General features: G+C 40.2%; 6 protein-coding genes across 7 annotated transcripts in view; 3 read left to right on the plus strand and 3 right to left on the minus strand.

The window, feature by feature from the left end:
- The first annotated feature begins 320 nt into the window (after positions 1-320).
- Positions 321-4,192, plus strand: LOC109540452 (tubulin alpha-1 chain). Of its 2 annotated transcripts, none has more exons than XM_019908848.1 (2): positions 321-463; positions 2,683-4,192. In XM_019908848.1, exons 1-2 carry the CDS (start codon positions 437-439, stop codon positions 4,030-4,032), a joined length of 1,377 nt encoding a protein of 458 aa, XP_019764407.1. In that variant the 5' UTR covers positions 321-436; the 3' UTR covers positions 4,033-4,192. The 2 variants fall into 2 exon arrangements, with proteins under 2 accessions (XP_019764407.1, XP_019764408.1); XM_019908849.2 differs by lacking the exon at positions 321-463 and adding an exon at positions 876-1,071.
- LOC109540455 (prostaglandin E synthase) lies at positions 4,025-5,516 on the minus strand. Its single transcript, XM_048667663.1, has 3 exons — positions 4,738-5,516; positions 4,605-4,687; positions 4,025-4,558 (listed from the first exon to the last, which is right to left on the minus strand). The coding sequence occupies exons 1-3, from the start codon at positions 4,900-4,902 to the stop codon at positions 4,294-4,296; spliced, it is 513 nt and encodes a 170-aa protein (XP_048523620.1). The 5' UTR covers positions 4,903-5,516; the 3' UTR covers positions 4,025-4,293.
- A 205-nt stretch (positions 5,517-5,721) lies between these two features.
- On the minus strand, positions 5,722-6,604 carry LOC109540456 (SAYSvFN domain-containing protein 1). Its single transcript, XM_019908853.2, has 2 exons — positions 6,279-6,604; positions 5,722-6,225 (listed from the first exon to the last, which is right to left on the minus strand). Exons 1-2 carry the CDS (start codon positions 6,429-6,431, stop codon positions 5,875-5,877), a joined length of 504 nt encoding a protein of 167 aa, XP_019764412.2. The 5' UTR covers positions 6,432-6,604; the 3' UTR covers positions 5,722-5,874.
- Positions 6,605-6,748: 144 nt separating this feature from the next.
- On the plus strand, positions 6,749-8,618 carry LOC109540460 (pinin). Its single transcript, XM_019908858.2, has 3 exons — positions 6,749-7,354; positions 7,411-7,705; positions 7,769-8,618. Exons 1-3 carry the CDS (start codon positions 6,887-6,889, stop codon positions 8,230-8,232), a joined length of 1,227 nt encoding a protein of 408 aa, XP_019764417.1. The 5' UTR covers positions 6,749-6,886; the 3' UTR covers positions 8,233-8,618.
- LOC109540459 (polyribonucleotide nucleotidyltransferase 1, mitochondrial) lies at positions 8,489-11,508 on the minus strand. The gene is made up of 10 exons (XM_019908857.2): positions 11,297-11,508; positions 10,931-11,225; positions 10,632-10,869; positions 10,023-10,578; positions 9,779-9,972; positions 9,516-9,713; positions 9,190-9,464; positions 8,993-9,142; positions 8,848-8,931; positions 8,489-8,790 (listed from the first exon to the last, which is right to left on the minus strand). Exons 1-10 carry the CDS (start codon positions 11,422-11,424, stop codon positions 8,665-8,667), a joined length of 2,244 nt encoding a protein of 747 aa, XP_019764416.1. The 5' UTR covers positions 11,425-11,508; the 3' UTR covers positions 8,489-8,664.
- A 1,448-nt stretch (positions 11,509-12,956) lies between these two features.
- The window catches only part of LOC109540462 (hillarin), a 20,481-nt gene continuing 14,945 nt past the window's right edge, over positions 12,957-18,492 (plus strand). The window contains exons 1-2 of the mRNA XM_019908861.2: positions 12,957-13,405; positions 17,971-18,386. Of these exons, the coding sequence (XP_019764420.1) occupies positions 18,023-18,386 (364 nt within the window). The 5' untranslated portion in view covers positions 12,957-13,405; positions 17,971-18,022. The remainder of the gene's footprint in view (positions 13,406-17,970; positions 18,387-18,492) is intronic.

The following is an 18,492-nucleotide window of genomic DNA, read 5'->3' on the forward strand; positions in this document are numbered from 1 at the left end:
ACTATGGGGGCAGGGTACCGTAAACGGTAAAAAGGCGCATTCGTCTATCTAATTTTATCCATAGAGGCGTTTCCAGGTTTCTAATTATACGCTCAAGCCGATGGAAGGGCTCTTTAAAATAGACCCGCAGGAATGCTTCTTGTGTGTGTGATCAAAATAAAAACAAGTTTTTTATGCTTTCCAGTCAACCCAAAGGTGACTGGATTGTGAAATTTCCTTGTTAATGTACATGGAACAATTATATCATAAAACACGCGTTGATTAGCTTTCATTGAGGTACTTGTGACGAACATTATCTTTTCCGAAGATAACAATATCAATCAAAATTTATCACTGAGAAGTGTGCATGACTAGCACCCAGGCTCAGTAAATAGTCATACTAATTCAATGAAACAAGTGACTATTTATAGTAAAACTGTAGAAGAAATTTGTCAAAATGAGTTTCAAGCTTTCCCAATGCAAGGTGAGTTTCTAGGATTATTAACTAAGATTAGCAGTGATTCGGAACGTTTGTCGCGATAAATTGAAAAATGTGCGACTGAAATCGTTCAATGAGCGGAAGCATGGCTTTAAAAGGCCGAAATGAGTCACTGTGCATGGTAAAACTACTGCAGACCGATCGATAAAACCCCTACAAATTGAATGTATTGACTGGCTATGAACGAAAAACATACTAAATTTGCTGAAAAAAGCTTGTAAATGGAATGAAACTTGACAGAAATCACCAATTAATAAACAGTCCAATCAGCAAGCTTGATAATGAAAAGCATCAGTGAGAAAAAACAAGTTTATGAAACATGTGTGAAACTTTGGCCTGATCAAAGCCAGCCCTGGAAAATCAACAAGGCAAACGCCGCAACATCCGTTACCCATGCTCCCCTCGACCAATCAGCGGCCAGCACGAAGGCGTCGGCCGGCTGACGTCACGGATTCTATAAAACCAGCGACCGGCGATTGCAGCTCTCAGAAAATTTAGACCATTTAGAAGCTCCATTAGTCGCTTTCTAAAGGGTTACTTTACAAATTTCTATTTCTTGTTAGTGAGTGAAGCAGAACTAAAGCAACAAAATGGTAAGTTGACGATCAGAGTAAAGGTTTTGTGGCTGGCAAAGGTTTAATTTTGTTCATTAATGTGATTAACTGCTTGGATTGCCGGGTGTACCGGCCATTTTGGACGCCCAGCCCTTAAGTTCGATTTTTCGAGTTGCTGTTGGTTCATTTGCATTTGCTTGGGTTGATAGGTTTATTTTCGTCAAGATTACCTGCCAGCACTGTTCAAAGGGTCGTTTCGGAAAGTCCGATGGTCCAACGTGGCTTAACGGCTTTGATCGGCCATCTTTAAACCGGCGTTTCTTGCAGCTTTCATGCGCTTTCCATTTCCCCATTTTTAACGGTTGTTCGTTCGAGAATGTTCGTTAATTATTCTCAACTCAGTCAGTTCCATAAATAGGCTTGTGAGATCATTCCGCAGATGGCAATCTCTAAGCACTAGCGATTAGGATGACTCAAACTCTTCATGGGCGTGCACATTTTTAATTTGCCTAAACTTTATTTTTTGTTTTGAGTATAATTTTTCTGGTACCTTGGATGTATGAAAGCTGTAGCTGCTGTTGCACACTTTCTGGTATTTTTTTCATTCTTTTGATGTTGGATGTGATTTTTCCAAGTTTATTCTCGTGCAGTGTGATGTTTTTTACAACCCAACGACACTTTCCCGTCAATAATGACAGCTGTACCCACTACGCAACGGGCATTGAACTCAGAAATCAATAGTTTTCACCAGTGTTGCCAAGCCTCCATCAAAATAGCAAATCATCAGAAAAACGGAAAACTTCAGTGCAAACGCTCGCTGGCATCAAAGTTAGAAACTACACTAGTAACATTTGCCATGGTAATGCTCTACGGTACGATCTGGTACTAGGATTGCTGATTAAGACTGCTCACCTTATAGCAAATCTCGTAATAAACAACATTTTTCGACCTAATGCCGTTTTCCAGGACTTTTCACCCTCTGAAATTCATCAATTTCCATAACAAAACTGGTCGCCATGATGGTTCAGCTCGTTGCGTCGGCGCGTCAATCAAATTTTTTCGCGTAGTTGACAGTACTATATTAGCACTTTCTTAACATTACCACTTCCTTCCTGTTCATGTACACATCATTTAATATACTTAACTATTTAATATAAAATAGGTAGTCATTAGTAATACCCAGATGATATATTTTCACCACTTTTCCGATTCTCGTCATTAATTAACCGATTAAGAACTCACGCATTCATGGACATCCATAGAGAAACCAAACCTGAAAATACTTTATTTTAATTTTCTTTGCATGCATACGCAATTAATTTGATACTTCAAACGGCTGGCTGCAATCAACTGGGTCCCGGCTAAATTACGCGCACAATCATATGTATGAGCTTATCAGTTTCGTCTACTATTTCCTGTATGGACGTAACTCTGCTAAGTTTTCAACCTTGAATGAATTACTTTTTTGTTTTCATTGAAATTTTCTACTTTGGTGGCAGTTCGGCAACATGGCTGACCAGTATGCAATGTTTGGCTGCGCGTGCCACAGCAGATCGTACCGTAAAGCATTACCGAAGGTTTCCTTGTCCTTGTCTTTCTGTACGTTGTTAATTTTAACGGAGGAACTAATTGGTGGGTTTTTGTTTTCAGCGTGAATGTATCTCAGTTCATGTTGGCCAAGCTGGTGTACAGATAGGAAACGCCTGTTGGGAACTATATTGTCTCGAACATGGAATTCAACCTGATGGTCAGATGCCCTCAGACAAGAGCGTCGGAGGAGGTGATGACAGCTTCAACACTTTCTTCAGTGAAACTGGTGCCGGAAAGCACGTGCCCAGGGCCGTGTTTGTGGACTTGGAACCCACTGTCGTAGACGAAGTGAGAACCGGCACCTACAGACAACTGTTCCACCCCGAGCAGTTGATCACCGGAAAGGAAGACGCTGCCAATAACTACGCCAGAGGTCACTACACCATTGGAAAGGAAATCGTCGACTTGGTTTTGGACAGGATCAGGAAATTGGCCGATCAATGCACTGGCCTGCAAGGTTTCCTCATCTTCCACTCCTTCGGCGGAGGCACTGGATCCGGATTCACCTCCCTGTTGATGGAGCGTCTGTCTGTGGACTACGGAAAGAAGTCCAAGCTGGAATTCGCCATCTACCCAGCCCCACAAGTATCCACTGCTGTAGTCGAACCCTACAACTCCATTTTGACCACCCACACCACCCTGGAACATTCCGATTGTGCCTTTATGGTTGACAATGAGGCTATTTATGATATCTGCAGACGCAACTTGGATATTGAACGCCCCACATACACAAACTTGAACAGACTGATCGGTCAAATTGTTTCATCCATCACTGCTTCTTTGAGGTTCGATGGTGCCTTGAACGTGGACCTAACAGAATTCCAAACCAATTTGGTCCCATACCCAAGGATCCACTTCCCCTTGGTAACCTATGCTCCCGTTATCTCCGCAGAGAAGGCTTACCATGAGCAATTGTCCGTTGCCGAGATTACCAACGCTTGTTTCGAGCCCGCCAACCAGATGGTAAAATGCGACCCCCGTCATGGCAAATACATGGCCTGTTGCATGTTGTACCGAGGAGACGTTGTCCCTAAGGATGTGAATGCCGCCATCGCGACCATCAAGACCAAGCGCACCATCCAATTCGTCGACTGGTGTCCTACTGGTTTCAAGGTGGGAATCAACTACCAACCACCTACGGTGGTTCCTGGCGGCGATCTCGCCAAAGTGCAACGTGCTGTATGCATGTTGTCCAACACCACTGCCATTGCCGAGGCTTGGGCTAGGCTCGACCACAAGTTCGACCTCATGTACGCTAAGCGCGCCTTTGTCCACTGGTATGTTGGAGAAGGTATGGAGGAAGGAGAGTTCTCCGAAGCCCGTGAGGATTTGGCCGCTTTGGAGAAGGACTACGAGGAAGTTGGCATGGACTCCGGAGAGGGAGAAGGCGAAGGCGCCGAAGAGTACTGAGAAGAGAGTGGATGATTAACCATTTGCGTACATGCAAGTGTTTTTTTGTACTTCTCTGTGTGCGTTTTCACTTAAAAAGAACAGGGAAACTATAAACTAAAAAAGGTTTTCCTATTTTTTTAAACTGTTTACTCATACAATACAATCTTTAAGCACTTGATTTAGGTGTTTTATTTATGTGCATCTACAGCAACGGTCTCTGGTTAAACATTATTTAAAGAATTTGAAAACCGCTCCGATTCATTAATAGTAGGGAAAAGTTTATTTGCCTAAATATCCGGTAAAAAATCCATAAACCAATACATGGAAACTGAGGTAGCAATTAATGAGTAGGCCTAAGCAGAAGCAAATAGCTCTGGCTGGCTGCGGTATCACGTAGAGGGCATAGACTAAAGAATGAAGAGTTCTGGCGATGAGAAATAGGTAGAAGAGGAGATGTACTGCCCAATTCGCGACGCCAACAAAGAGGTAAGCCAGGCTGATGAACAGGAAAGCCGGAATGTTCTCCAAGTCGTTCTGAAATGCTCTGAAAAAACGAAGTTTTTCCTGCTTAATTAATTCTCTATGCTTACCTTCTGACCCTTTCAACGTCTGGGTGAGTACCCACGGAACCTCCATCTCCTCTCATTTTCGTGTCTTCCTCACTTATAAAAACCTATTAAATTCTTAGTACCAACTCCTGCTTGGATATACTCATGGTCTTACCTTGTTCTTTTGCCGGTGGAAAATGGTAAGTAGAATCAATCCGTACATCTTCAAGATCAACAACGAAGCGACTATCAAATAGGTGGCAAATTGGGGATTGTTGATAGTGAGAACTCCAACTACTTCACCATTCTTCGAGGTGATATTCGATAGAATATCTGCCATGTTTTTTCACAAATACAAAGCTGGAACGAATCGATAAAAACACCGTATGCGACCACCTCACTGCTAGCGGACAAAATTACGACAATTTAAAGGAGAAAAGCGAAATGCGCGAGAAAGCCTCAGTTTTCAATTAAAAAAATCGATTGGCTCCGCCAATAATATTTATAAATCATTCGACCTACTTGTTCTGTGCAGTCTCAACAAGGTGCAAATTCGAATATTTTGTAAATGACGACAGCAACGGTGTGCATCAGGTTTCGATCGGAAAAACTGGTTTTTACTTCCAATTAATTTATAAATACCGAAATAATAGTAGGAACTTTAAACCGGAAAGTTACGAAATGTTTCTTTACCACGCTTTTAACATCAAGAAATGTTTCTGAGAATTTTGCCGACACGATTTTTTAAAATCTGACTATTTTTTGGACCAGATAATCGTACATTTGTTGCCAAAAAAAATCAGTTATTATTTACCGATCAAGGAAGAATGAGAATACTCGAATCCCCACTAATTACATTCTGAGATATTTTGTTTTAAGCGAGTATAGGATAGCTGATATGGGAAAGGGCAGATCTGGAGACTTTCAGGCAACCCCATCATAGATAAAGACGAGTCATCTCCGGTTTCGAGCCTATTAGCTCTCATCAGCTAGGTTTAGCCACAAAATATCCCCCCGGGGGTATGTTCTGTGGGTTTAGCCTGGAAACAACACTCCCGAAACTTGTTCTTCTGTTTTGCCCACGCATTTTTCAAACTGCACTTTGAACATCGGTGTGAAATGTAAAACTCTATTAAGGCTCTGAGTTAAAAAACTCAAATAACCAACTGAAAATATATCTATATTTAAATAAGGAATTCGTGAAACGAATTTGTGTCACAGCCGTTGAATCCTGGAATGATTCAACCGATCTAAAACTCGGTCCTCAAGCTGGGCGTTGATGCCTCAAGTTAGCCCTACTCGTGTGGGGGCCTTATCTAGCAAAACCTCCATACAGCATCTGTTGAGTCATTTTTTCCCCATCAAGCGTACCGTCGATCTTTTCACAATTCTTATTGAACACTGAATAGGCACTGATTTCATTCGCCTTTTTGGGTCCAGTTCTGGTGTTCAAGAAAATTCCCATCAAGCCTGACACTATCAGGAACACTGTGCCAAACTGTAGCTGAATGAAAAGGGCATACGTAGTCACCCAGAGCAAGAAATATAATAGGTATCGCACGTAGTCAATAGTGGTAAAGGGTTGAGGCTCTTCGGGCTCTGAGCAGCAATCTTCAGGTTCATCGAGAGGAGAGGCGACCTCCAAAAGCGACCTGCTGGTTTCCTGCAAAAGACACCATCTTAAACGAGTGCCTGCGGGCTCGGGACCTAACTTACCTCAGAGGGGTCAGGGAGCTCAGGTTCGTCCTTCTTTGAAAGAAAAGATGGTAACATATTTTTGACCCGCGCCTTGTAATGATTGATCAGTGCTTCTCGTTTCTTTCTCGCCCTGTATGCAGCCAGCTTCTTTTCCGTTTCATGAACAAGCATGACAATAGATTGATTCTATGGAATTTCCATAAAACACCAACAGGAAATATTTTCATAACACTCAAACCTCAAACAAGATAAATAACCCCACTGTTTGCCAACATGACAAAACATGACAACATGTACAAAAGTCCCAGTGGACCTATTCTGCATGAGAATATAAAATTGCAATAACTGGTCTGAAATTTAAATGAAAAAATTAAAGTCTCGATCTGAAAAACACAAATTTCGAAAAATAAATTGTTTTTAAATAATTTTCGTATGTGTGCGAGTGAGAACCAAAGCCTACCTAGCGCTGTCAAATTAACAGATGACAGCCAAGCGTGCATTTTTGACATTCAAATTTGGTTAGAATAATCGTGTTTGGTGATAAATGTTCAAGTACTCAAACATTTCCTTAATTTACCGAAGCTCTTATTGAAAGCCATTTCGAAATAGCTGACAAATCACTGAAAATGGGTACTGAAATTCTAAAATCCTTCAGCCACCTGCAGAACGAGCTGGAAGAGGCCAGGAATAGCCTCAAAGGTGTGGATGAGAATATCAAGCGGTTAATAGGAAGGGCTCCTAATGAGATGCCCCCACGGCCTGGCCAAAAGCGGCCTTTGGACGACAAGGTTTCCAGACAGCCATTTAACAAGTTCAGCAACAGAGATGATCAGGCCAATAAGCGAAGGAACTTTAATAATGTGTCTGTGTTTAAACGGTTGTCAGAGAAGGTGCCCGATGAAGATGTGAAAGCCCCGACCAGGGGCCTGATTAGTAAGGTTATTGCGGCGCCCAAGGAAGTTCCCAGCAGGCAAGCGGTGCTGGACAAACAAAATAAAGACGAAAAATTCAAGGCAAGAAACAGGAGGATGTTTGGTGCTCTGATGGGCACGCTACAAAGGTTTCAACAGGAGGAATCTAAATTAAAGAAACGGGTAAGTATTCTGTTGAGTTTAGAGAAGAATTGGTTACTCAACGGTTTCCGTTGCAGGAGGAAAAGAGGACACAAATTGAAAAAAAAATTGAAGAACATGAACAGCAAGAAAAAGCGGAAATTAAAAAAGAAAGACAGGAGCTGTTTATGAACCGCAAGAAGAAGCAGCAGGAAATCAAGATGATTGAACTCAAAATGCTTAGAATGAAAGAGTACGCTGCCTGGGAGGCGTCCCAAAAACCCAGAAGCAACTTCATTACCACGAAGGCTAAGCCCCACATTCATTATTTGCCTAGAAAGGTAAACGACAAGACCAAGGAACTGCTTGAAAAATCTAAGAAAGATGTTGAAGGTAAGTGGCAAAATCCCCTGTTTGAATGATGTATTCACATATTTTCCTTTGATACATTTCTAGAGCAAATTGAGAAACGGAAACAAGCAGTATGTGAAGAACTAGCGCACATTGAAGATCGCATGAAAAGGAATTTCGAGCCTAGATCCAACCTGGAAGTGAAGGAGCCAGAAAAGACCAGCGATTGGCACGACAGACATGGCAGTGAGAGTGAAATGGATGACGATATGGACTTAAAACCTAAATCTCCATCACCCGAACCAAAGGACGAAGCAGAAGATGTTGAACTTTTGCAGAAACCAGAAGACCAATCAACAGCAACAGAGGACAGTGAACAACTCCATCAAACAACAGACTTATGTGCTAACGGTGTATCGGAAATCGAGGTGCAAAGTCAAGAGGTTACTGTAGACAATCTAGAGAACATTAACATTGAAACTGATGTTTGCATGGATAATGTTCAGGAAGTTCAAAGTGACGAAGTCTTGGCAAAGGAGATTCAGGAAAACGACGAGGAGAACATTTGACATACTGAGTACAAATCCATTAACATTAGGATTTCGAGGTTTTCTTAAGAGGTCTTTTTGCAGTGTTTCAGTTCGTTTGTTAATTAAAAAGTGCACATCTGCTGGTTGAAAGGAACATAACTGTGTATAATATAAAAGGTAAATACGGTCAAATGGCAAATATTGAAAACGATATTTCCCTGTGTATGTATGTACGGACAATGCTGCTGGATGTTTTAAATAAATCTTTTCCGATTCATCGAAATAATCACAATTATTTCGATAGAAAATAGCAAACAATCATTTATTTCTAATAAAAAAACGGACTTAAAAAGAATGACATCCTTTGTAAATCCTTAAAAATGTACAGGCTTAGGTATATACAGAATAGAATGCAACATAATTGATTGATTTTTCCATTTATTTCGTTTTAAAATTTGTTTCCTAAATACCTCATAATCTGGCCGCCACTAGAACTTTTCTGGACAATCGCATCAAACCTGAGACCGGGTCTCTTCCAAAATACTTCACCTGCAGTTCTTGTCCGACTTCTAAACCCAAAGCGGATGGATGTCCAACCTAAGTTGAAATTATTACAATGCATTCTGAACTTGTGATTTAAAATAAAGAACATACTTTTCGGGTGTCTAGCTGGGAATTGTGGAGCAGGGCTGGAGGCATACCGGCGTAGAGTGTTACCATCACACCAATATCCCTTACCTAAAGGAAAATACGCATGTTTTACTATTTTACGTGGGATTTCAACAAAATGTTCATTTACCTCTACAATTGTTGCTTTGTAAATTTCGCCAAACTCCAAGGCAGGCACCCGCTCGGTTGTTAAATATTTTTGAATGATTTCCTTCGCTTCCTCCAAAGCAGCTTGATTAGGCGCGAATATTTGAAACGTTGTGTCCTCCATTTGAGACACCTAGAAAAAAAGCTGCACTTTGAAGTTTCCCATTTCCATTCCCTCACCTGCACCCCTGTTTCCGCGAACAGTTTCTTCAAGTTAATGCCACCAACGCCTAAAAGTTTTGCGCGTTTATGGGGCTCCACTTCCAGATCCTCCACCACTGGCCAGTTGTCTTTCTTTTCCGTCCTCGGTTGCTGTATGCATTGGTTCATTATTTGCAGAATTTTCCTCTTGGCGTCCGCAGCCTTCTGCAGCGCTTCCATCACAATTTTCAGTGGAAGCCCGGGGATTTTAATATCCGCCTGCAAAGCGGTTACGCCCTTCATATTGCCAGCAACTAAAATTATTCGTAGTTTATCCACCGCCTATAAAGAGCGTAAAATGTTACTTTTGAAGTCCAAATCGCCCATATAATCTTCTATACCGAGCAGATCAGTCAGTAGTCTGAAGTCCGTAATGTTTTTCTGCTCTTTGTCATATTTGGTCACAAGACCGATCGCTACGCCCGCAGCTGGAGAAGTTACCGGCACCCCAGCGTCCATCAACGCAAGACTTCCTCCACATACGCTAGCCATAGAACTGGAGCCTTTTAATAAAGTTATGGTTAAAAGTCGACCTCTCACTAGTTGCTAAAGTAAATAGACAACATACCATTTGATTCTAGGACTTCTGATGTTAGTCTAATAGTAAAAGGAAATTCACTTGGAATGGTAGGAAATAAGCCCTTTTCCGCTAAAGCCCCATGGCCCATCTCTCTTCTACCAATAGGGCCAATTCGGCCAGTTTCCTTGGTAGCAAAGGGGGGGAACTCGTAGTGGAGAAAAAAGTTCTTTTCTTTTACGCCACTGCAATAACACAACCAACATATTGCAACCGATATTTCCAATGGGTTTACCTTGTCACCACACTCAAGGGGTCCAGCCTCATAGCACTCTCATGAGAATCCAACGTGACTGTGCAGAGCACTTGCGTTTGGCCTCTAGTGAAAACTGCAGAACCGTGCAAGGGTTTGTACAGATCTACTTTGCAGGAAATATTTCTGAGCTCATCTAAATTCCGGCCGTCACATCTGATGTCGGTATCAAATATCAATTCCCTGAAGATATTTTTGACCACCGCGCTGTAGCCATCATTTACTAGATTTTGGTCAGCGTCCGGAAAGGAGGATCTAATTTTTTCTAGAGCGTTTGTTCGGATTTCGGCTAGTGCCACATCGCGAGCAATTTTATCCAGCGAATAGTTTTGAAGAACTTCCTTCACCCTCATTTCTGATAAGCTGCGTAAAGCTTCAGTGATGGCCTCGCTCAGAACAGGAGCAGCTTCTAATGCCCTTTTTGGCTTGCCAAAGTGCTTTTGAAGATTTTCTATTTCTGATACGACATGCTGTGCCTCTTTGGTGCCTACTTTGATAGCTTTTTGCAGGTCTTGTAGCATAATACCATCAGCATTACCTAAACAAGTCCATGATGTAATTGTTGTACACAGGAACCCCCATTGGAAGTACCTTCTAGCATAACAACTAGGTTGCGTTTAGTGGCTGAAATGACTAGATTCAGTTTAGATTCCTGCAGTTCCTTTCTTGTAGGATTTATCAGCAATTCACTGTCGATCATGCCCATCCTCACAGCCCCTATTGGGCCATTCCATGGAATATCACTAAGGGACAAAGCAGTGGAAGCTGCGTTGATTGCAATTACATCTGGATTGTTTATCCCATCAACTGCCAGCATGCTGCATACTACCTTAAGGTGTTTTAAACTGTACTTTCAAACCGTTTTCATTAACAGCAGCACTAGCACTTACTTGGGTATCGTAATAATAGTTGTCGGTAAATAGGGGCCTTAAGCTCCTATCGATTAATCTGGCGGTTAATATTTCTCTCTCGCTAGGACCTAACTCTCTTCTAAAAAAATTAGTGGGTATTCTGCCGGCAGCTGCCGATTTCTGCCTGTAATCGACTACCAAAGGCAAAAAACTGCTTGAGCTGGGTTTCGTTTTGGAAACCACTGTTACAATAACGGAAGTGTCTCCAACGGTCCCCACAGCACAGCCATCAGCCAGTCTGGCGTATTGCCCAGTAGACAGGGTCAAATTGCGACTAAAAAACACGAATAGAGGGTGAAAAAGAGGCTTCGGCCGATCGGGATAACCTAAAACTTTTCAACTTACCCATTGGAAAAGTTGACAGTGGCTTCTGCAGGTTTTACCCCATTACTAGCGCGTCTTGCTACAACTTTCGTACATCGTTGTTGTAAAATTATCCATCTGAAGACGCGAGATCCGCGAAAAATCGGCATTATTCAATCTGTGCAATGGATTTTTAACCTGCAAATGCAGCTCGTTGTTTACGGCTTCTTTCGAGCAACGCTTCTTTTTAGTTTTGACGTTTCTCAGTTTGAAAATTTTTTTGATGGTTTTTGAGCGGAATTTGCAGATTTGTGGAGTATTTTGCGGCGAGATGGTAAGACAATTAAAAGCCCCATTTGTTAATGGATCCGCACTCGTATTATCCAGCGTATTTTCACGGTATTACTGATCTTTTGCGACTTTCTTTGCAGCTGAATTGCATTCCCATAAATGGTAATTAAATACTGATTTTTTGGCAAAATTTGAACACTTATATGTAAATATTTACACGTCCTTGGGTAGCTTAGTGCTTTGGAAAAGATTCTAATAGTTTTCAGGATTTATTGTAAAAAATTGTATTTCGAGAGTTTGCCGTTAGCGAAATTCATGTGCTGAACAGAGACACCAATTAGGAAGGTGTTTGTTTCTCTCTCCACTACCTCGAGCTATTATGAGAGAAGTCAACGAAAGGCACTAGAATCAAGGTTTCTTTTTAATTAAAAGCTGGCTTTTAACTTTCCGAAAAACTTTCCGAAAACGATTCTTATCGCTTTGTGGTTCAGAAAACTATTTTTATTCAAAACAGTTCACGATTCTGAACTAATTTGCCAAGATAGCAACCTAAAACTGGGCGCAGTCTTGATTCGAATTTATTAGAAAAGCATAAACTATAAAGATATAGATGGTGAAACAAGAAAACGTAAAAAATTAAAAGTTGCATCTGGAAATCCGTGGAAATTGTCTTCGATGGGGCGTTACGAGACTCATTTATTTTGGTTAATTTAAAATTTTAACGTTTATATTAGAAACAAGACTATTAGAATACGTAGGGCGTAATGGCAGATAAAGCGTTTAGATGTTATGATATTTACTTTAATTTTATTCTATTCAATAGGCGGATGAATGCGAATCGTACTGTGGCCCACCCTGGCCGTCATTTACTACAAAATCGATCTTTTAGCCTAGCGAAAAAAAGGTTTACTTCTCTCAAAACTCTAAAAATCTGAGTCATATATTCTCAACTTAAGGAATTGAAATCTGATTAATTTTCATCTGGAAAATGTTGAGGGTATACACATATACACATCGCAAGTCAGCTAATTCCATCGCCTGTGTTTGGTATACAATGCATGTTGACTATATTCGGGCATCTTAATTTAGCGCGATGACTTGGTTGATATCCCCGCAAGAAAAAAAAACGTTGTTGAATGTGCTTGAATGAAAAATGAATCTAACTGACTGACCCCAGATGCAAACTTTGATGTTTGGATAAAATGGCGAATGCACCGCAGTGACTTCCCGGGGAGACGCGATTGAGAAACTGCGCTCTGCCTCTAGGGATTCACCACACTTCCTCATGTAAATCCTCTGCAATCAATCTTCAATTGGTTGCTCCTAAAGACGTAGAATTCCCAAAGAAGCAACGGACTGCTTTCAGACCAAGAGAAGCGAAAGGCATCGGCATCGGCGATGATGCACAATGGGCTCCCGCGTGAGCAACTTATTCATCAACGCGATTTCGAATAAGATACAGTTACCAAAAGCGGCAACCATTCAACGAATTCAGTCTCCCTATTTACATATATATTAACGCTTGGATGGTACTCTAAACCAAGTGCGAAGCCAGTACCAGCGTAGCAGCAGGTTCTGTTTCTCCACGGTCTTGTGAACATTTGAACAGGTGAACGCCGCTAGACCGCATGGACAGGCCCTGATGGGGACTTGCTCAGTGTCGAGAACAACATGGCCACGAAATAGCTTTAGTGAGACGCGAAAGTTTTTAGTCGCAACTGCTTTTTACTTGACGGATACGCCGTTAGAAACGGTCGTTTTCGACGTTTTTCCCGACGGAAAACTATTCGTTTCGGGTGAAATTGTGTGCAGTGCCCATCTGGATACTGCCGAAGACCTGCTGGAGATCAGGCGAACCTTGTAAGTGTCAAAAGTGGTGGCGACTAGACGTATGACCATATACGAAGACGGTTGTCGCCTTTTTTGTAGAGCGGCACTCAAATCTGGCTGGCTTACACCGAAAAAAACACTATCGGCTCGGGAATCGCCAACTCTCCTAATCGACTGTTGACGTCTTTTGTTCCAATTCATTTAATCGATTTTTTTATTGATTTGGGTGTCGGAAAATCGATTTTTAATTTAGTATTTGCGGCTGCAAGTCCACTAATTTTTAATTTACTTTCAACAGATGTTTAGTCGATTTTATTCAAATCGTGTTCTAGGTAGTTTTCTCCTGTTTTACTCCCAGTTTTTCCATCATTTCAGTAATTAGGAGCGACTTATTTGAAGTGTTAAACCTTTTGAATCAATTCTAAAGGTAATTCGAATTACTCAAATGATCAATGTGATTTAGCTCCCGGTAGATGAATTGATAAAATTCGATTGAAGCCACTAATAGTGTTTCTTAAGTGATTACTGTTGAATCAAAATGCAAAGTTACACTATTTTCATACAGAATTCCCGAAGGAACAGGGAGTTAATTTTACTGGAACGGTCACAAACCGAATTTAAGTTTTACAACAAGCTTTTTAAATGTGAATTCTGTAGTTTAGTTAACCAAAAATGCGAATATTTTGTCCGGAGATTAGGAGAGTTGCGACTTTTAAAAGTTTCTGAATTAAACTTTACATAAATTAATTTTTTTTAAAACCACATTATTGATCTCTAGCAAACATGCCAGCATCAAATTTTATTGGAATAGAGGCGGGTACTTTATTCCAAAGACAGGACAAACGCTTTATTTGTCACTTGGCCAACCCTGTATATCTGATGGGTTGCTTAGCATGTAGTAGTTATCAAGCCTGAAAGAATTTGGATGAAGTATTTTTCTCTAACTTTCCCCGCACTCCATAAAAAGCCCGAAAAGCTCATCAGTTTTTCTAACGCCATTCTGATATTATCAGAAAATCACCAGGATTCCATACCGCTTATGCATTTCCATGTTTATATCGTTGCATAAACATTACTAACTTTAAACAGGGTGACTAGTTTCCGAATCCTTCAATAAGGAATGTTCATATTTTTGCACTCAGCCCAACGCTCGCATCAGGTCCGAAAACATTCCCAGTTGATATGAGAGCAAGTATTATTCAATTTGCCTTTTTGAACTGAATTCGTGACCTATTTGGCATTGAACTATGCGTTCAAGGCATCACGTACCACCTCAATCACTTCCATTCATACCAATTGGCTGGGGTGATGGAGCCAATTGTATCTGGTCTGGTTTCTACTACACGCACAGATGTTACGGCGTTTCTTTTCTAGATATAGCGTTTTGCCGTAACATGGCAAACAATAGACAATTTAACAATCGGCTGGATAATTAATTGTGAAAATTACCACGGATATACTACCTACTTTTTACTTGGAGAAGGTCTGACTTAGTGGCTTATGTAAAATTTAACTGTAAAACCCTACCAACTGCTGCTGGAAGTTTTATGCTTTTTGTTGCTATGTTTGAACAACAAATCCGGCGCGTTCGATTTGTTTAAATATTGCGGAGACTCGGCATTCATGAATATTAAATACGATTAAAAATAGTCGATGACTTCTTATGTGCCATTTAAGCGACCATCAATAAACCATCCGCGAGAATCAGTATCCAAATAGAGCTCGAATCAATAGGCCATCTTCCTGATTTTTCAACTTCGTCGCTGGCAGATTGGTGTCAACTGTACGATTTATGAATCTGTGATCTGCAACTCACATGATTCACTATATCCTTTCAAAGGATGGAATTTCTCTTTTTAGTCTGCTGGCTGACATGGCGCTTTTTGTAACAACCGGTACTCGGATCAAATAATTGCCTGACTGATTGCTGTTTGGAGGATTCGAAGCTCAGTATGATCTTCAAGTAGCTCATCTGGACAAGTGGATCTTTTCATTTTCTTCAGATGAAACTGGACTGGAGATTTGAAAAGGGATACATTTTCTTTTTCCTTTGTTCACACGTTTTCGAGTAAACCCCCTTATACTAGTTATACAGGGTGTTATATGATTGGTTCTTTGAATGACTGTAAGAAGAAACATTTATATGAGTACAGGTCAGGAAAAGAATCCTTTTCAATATAGAGGGTGTTACCTAATTATGATATTAAGAATTATAATTTTTTTGCCATTTATTTTTTATCTGAAAAACGCGGCAAAATGCGAAAGACAGTCGAGAGCGGAAAAAGTTGTACGGGGAGTTAGTTAATTGGAAAAAAAGAAATATAAAAAATAAGTAAGTCGCGCACATTTTTTGGTCATAAATCGTTGCTATATTGTCCTCCGGGACCCCACTGACCTTAATAATTTCAGTTTGTTTAAGGCAAAATTAGCCATTTAGTAAGAGCCACTGAAAAAATGTGGACAATATCGACGAAAATATTATTGCTTTATTCGAGTGTGTATTGAATAATTTCCAGTGCTATAATTTCCTACTCATATAAAATTACACAAAATAATATACGTACTTTATTAACGCCCTGTATAATATGTATGTATTCGGGAAATGCTTATGCAAGAATTATTGATTTACGGTATTTAGAAACCGCGACCAAAGCCGAAAGAGCAAGAAAGTAAAATTAGCTCCTTGTGCTGTTGAGAACTTCTGCTTCTTTGGCTCATAACTCGACGGTTTTGAGCGAGGTTTTTAAAAGACCAAACCTGCCTGAAATCCTTTGATATTTCCATCTAAGCGGCCTAATAAGTCTCATCAGTCCAGTTGGTTTCAACATTACAATCTACTATCTAATTCTACTAATTCAATCTACTGGAAATAATTGTGTGACGAGCCTTCAAACACACATACATTTATCTAGAGGTGAAAACTTACCAGTCCCTGAGAGAACCACTTTGAAATGTGACTCTTTGCAGTTTTGAACTTCAATCACTCTTCTGTTCGTAACTCATTTTTACTAACGTTTAAGTAGAATTTGAAAACTCAAAAAAATATCAAAATGAGTTGCCTATTTACTATTCAAAACTTGTTTCGCATTCCACCAGCTTCGAGAAAAATAACATTTAAATTTGGAACCATGGAAGTTGTACATTACACCACTGGCAAGAACCTTTAGGGCTATTGACTTAAGGCTGCCATCAATTTTTGTATTTTAGCTGATTGTATAATCCAACCAAATAATCATAAAAATCACAACTTGCCAAGCTAAGCCAGAACGAACTTATCTAAAGTTTCAATTGCGCTCAGGAAATAGTAGGTAATATTTTTATTTTCATACTTACACCAATATGCTCTATAAAAGTGGCGTTACGCCACTGGCAGCAACTTGAAGACAGTTTTTTTTAGAGCCATGAATTGTTACTTTTCTCGAAAATGATCATAGTTTGGTGCAAACGTGAAAAACATGCAAATGTGCAACATTTCCCCATGTGTTGTTTCATAATTTTTACCTTATCGGTTTAATTGCAAAGGGGGGAAATTTAAAAAAATCGAACTCCATGTTTTGCGCTTGTTCACGGGCCGAAGAGTTTATATCTCCATTTTGGATTTGCTTTATTTTCTATTCGAACGTGTGATTCATGCACGATTAAGCTACGCCTCATTTCCGGTTAAACCCGCAAAAACAGGATTTTATGGTTGGATTGGACGGGGAGAATCAATTGCGTGGCTATCTAAATAATCCGCCCTATCAAACGACTATCTACACTTTTTCATGCACAAATTCTTAGCTTTTCTCAGTTTTTTTATTTAGAAATTGAATTATTAAGTTATTTAGCTTTTTGTGTTTTAGATTTTTTCCCCTAAAACCAATTATTGCGCGTACGGGATCTCTTCAAAAAATGATCGGAATGTATAAAATGTATGAAAGAGCCTGGGGCTTATAACATTCTCGGTATCGCGTACAAGTTTCTCCGGTTTAAAGGCAGTATTCCGAGCCTAGATTAATATTTTATACGCATTTAGCCTGGCATTATTTTCAAACCGTTCGGTTTAATGCGAAAGGACAGATTTATTTATTAGTATTATTCCTTTGGAAATTGGATTTATCCCATTCATTTATTATAACGGCAAAATTCTGTACACGACGCGTGATTTAGCCTCCGGTGTCGCTAATTTATGGCCTTCGATGCCTATTTAAATGACTTGTAAATTATCGAGAATTTCCTATTCACGAAAACATGACACCGATGCAGTCTTAATTGTATGCAATCTTAAAAGTGCATCAGTATGAATAGTTTTCTAAACAGATCACAATTGCTATTCTTCTATTCAGGATATTTATTGAACATTCAGGTGTGCAACATCAAAAGTAGTCTTAATTAATGAGCAAGTAGGAAAAGGCTGATGATCGAATGATTGTATTAGAAAATGAAACAATTCTGACTGCTCCATTTTTATATTTTTATCCTGTATTCCCAATTTATAAACAGTTGATCTTCCATCAATCACTTTTACTTATTTTAATCACTTTTAATTCATGCTACTGTCTTTTGTGAAACATGTCATTTTTTGACACTTACTAAATGACGTCTGTCTGTTCCAGGTGACACCTGTCAAACTAGTGACGCTTATTGTGGTGTTAAAAGGACATCAAAATGATTCAAAGTTCGTACAAAGCGATGTACCGGCCGAATTTCTACGAAAGCACGTGCCTGCGGTGCAACGAAACGGTATACCAGGTGGACCGGGTGGGGCCCTTGAAGGATTTTACGTTTTTTCATAGTGGTTGTTTCAAATGTGCGGTATGCGGCACCAAATTGACGCTGAAAACGTACTACAACAACCAGCACAGACAGGAGGACAAGGAGGTGTATTGTAGTGGGCACGTGCCGAAAATCGGGCCCGGACATTTGGACGGATCGTCTGTGGGCATTCGAAGTGCCCTCAATGTTCCGAAATCCTCCAATTTTGTCAACGAACAGATTCGCGGTCCTGGCAGGAGCAGCGTCGAGGGCGAAGGTATACATTAGCTTAAAATTTCATAACAATCGATACGAAGTTTCGCTTAGTTTAACAGCAAGCATTTTCAGACGTATGCATTTTACATGCGCTTTATTTCAATGAT

This window comes from Dendroctonus ponderosae, unplaced genomic scaffold (assembly GCF_020466585.1).
Source record: "Dendroctonus ponderosae isolate FM_Combo_2020 unplaced genomic scaffold, Dpon_F_20191213v2 Dpon_F_20191213_6, whole genome shotgun sequence".
NCBI lineage: Eukaryota > Metazoa > Arthropoda > Insecta > Coleoptera > Curculionidae > Dendroctonus > Dendroctonus ponderosae.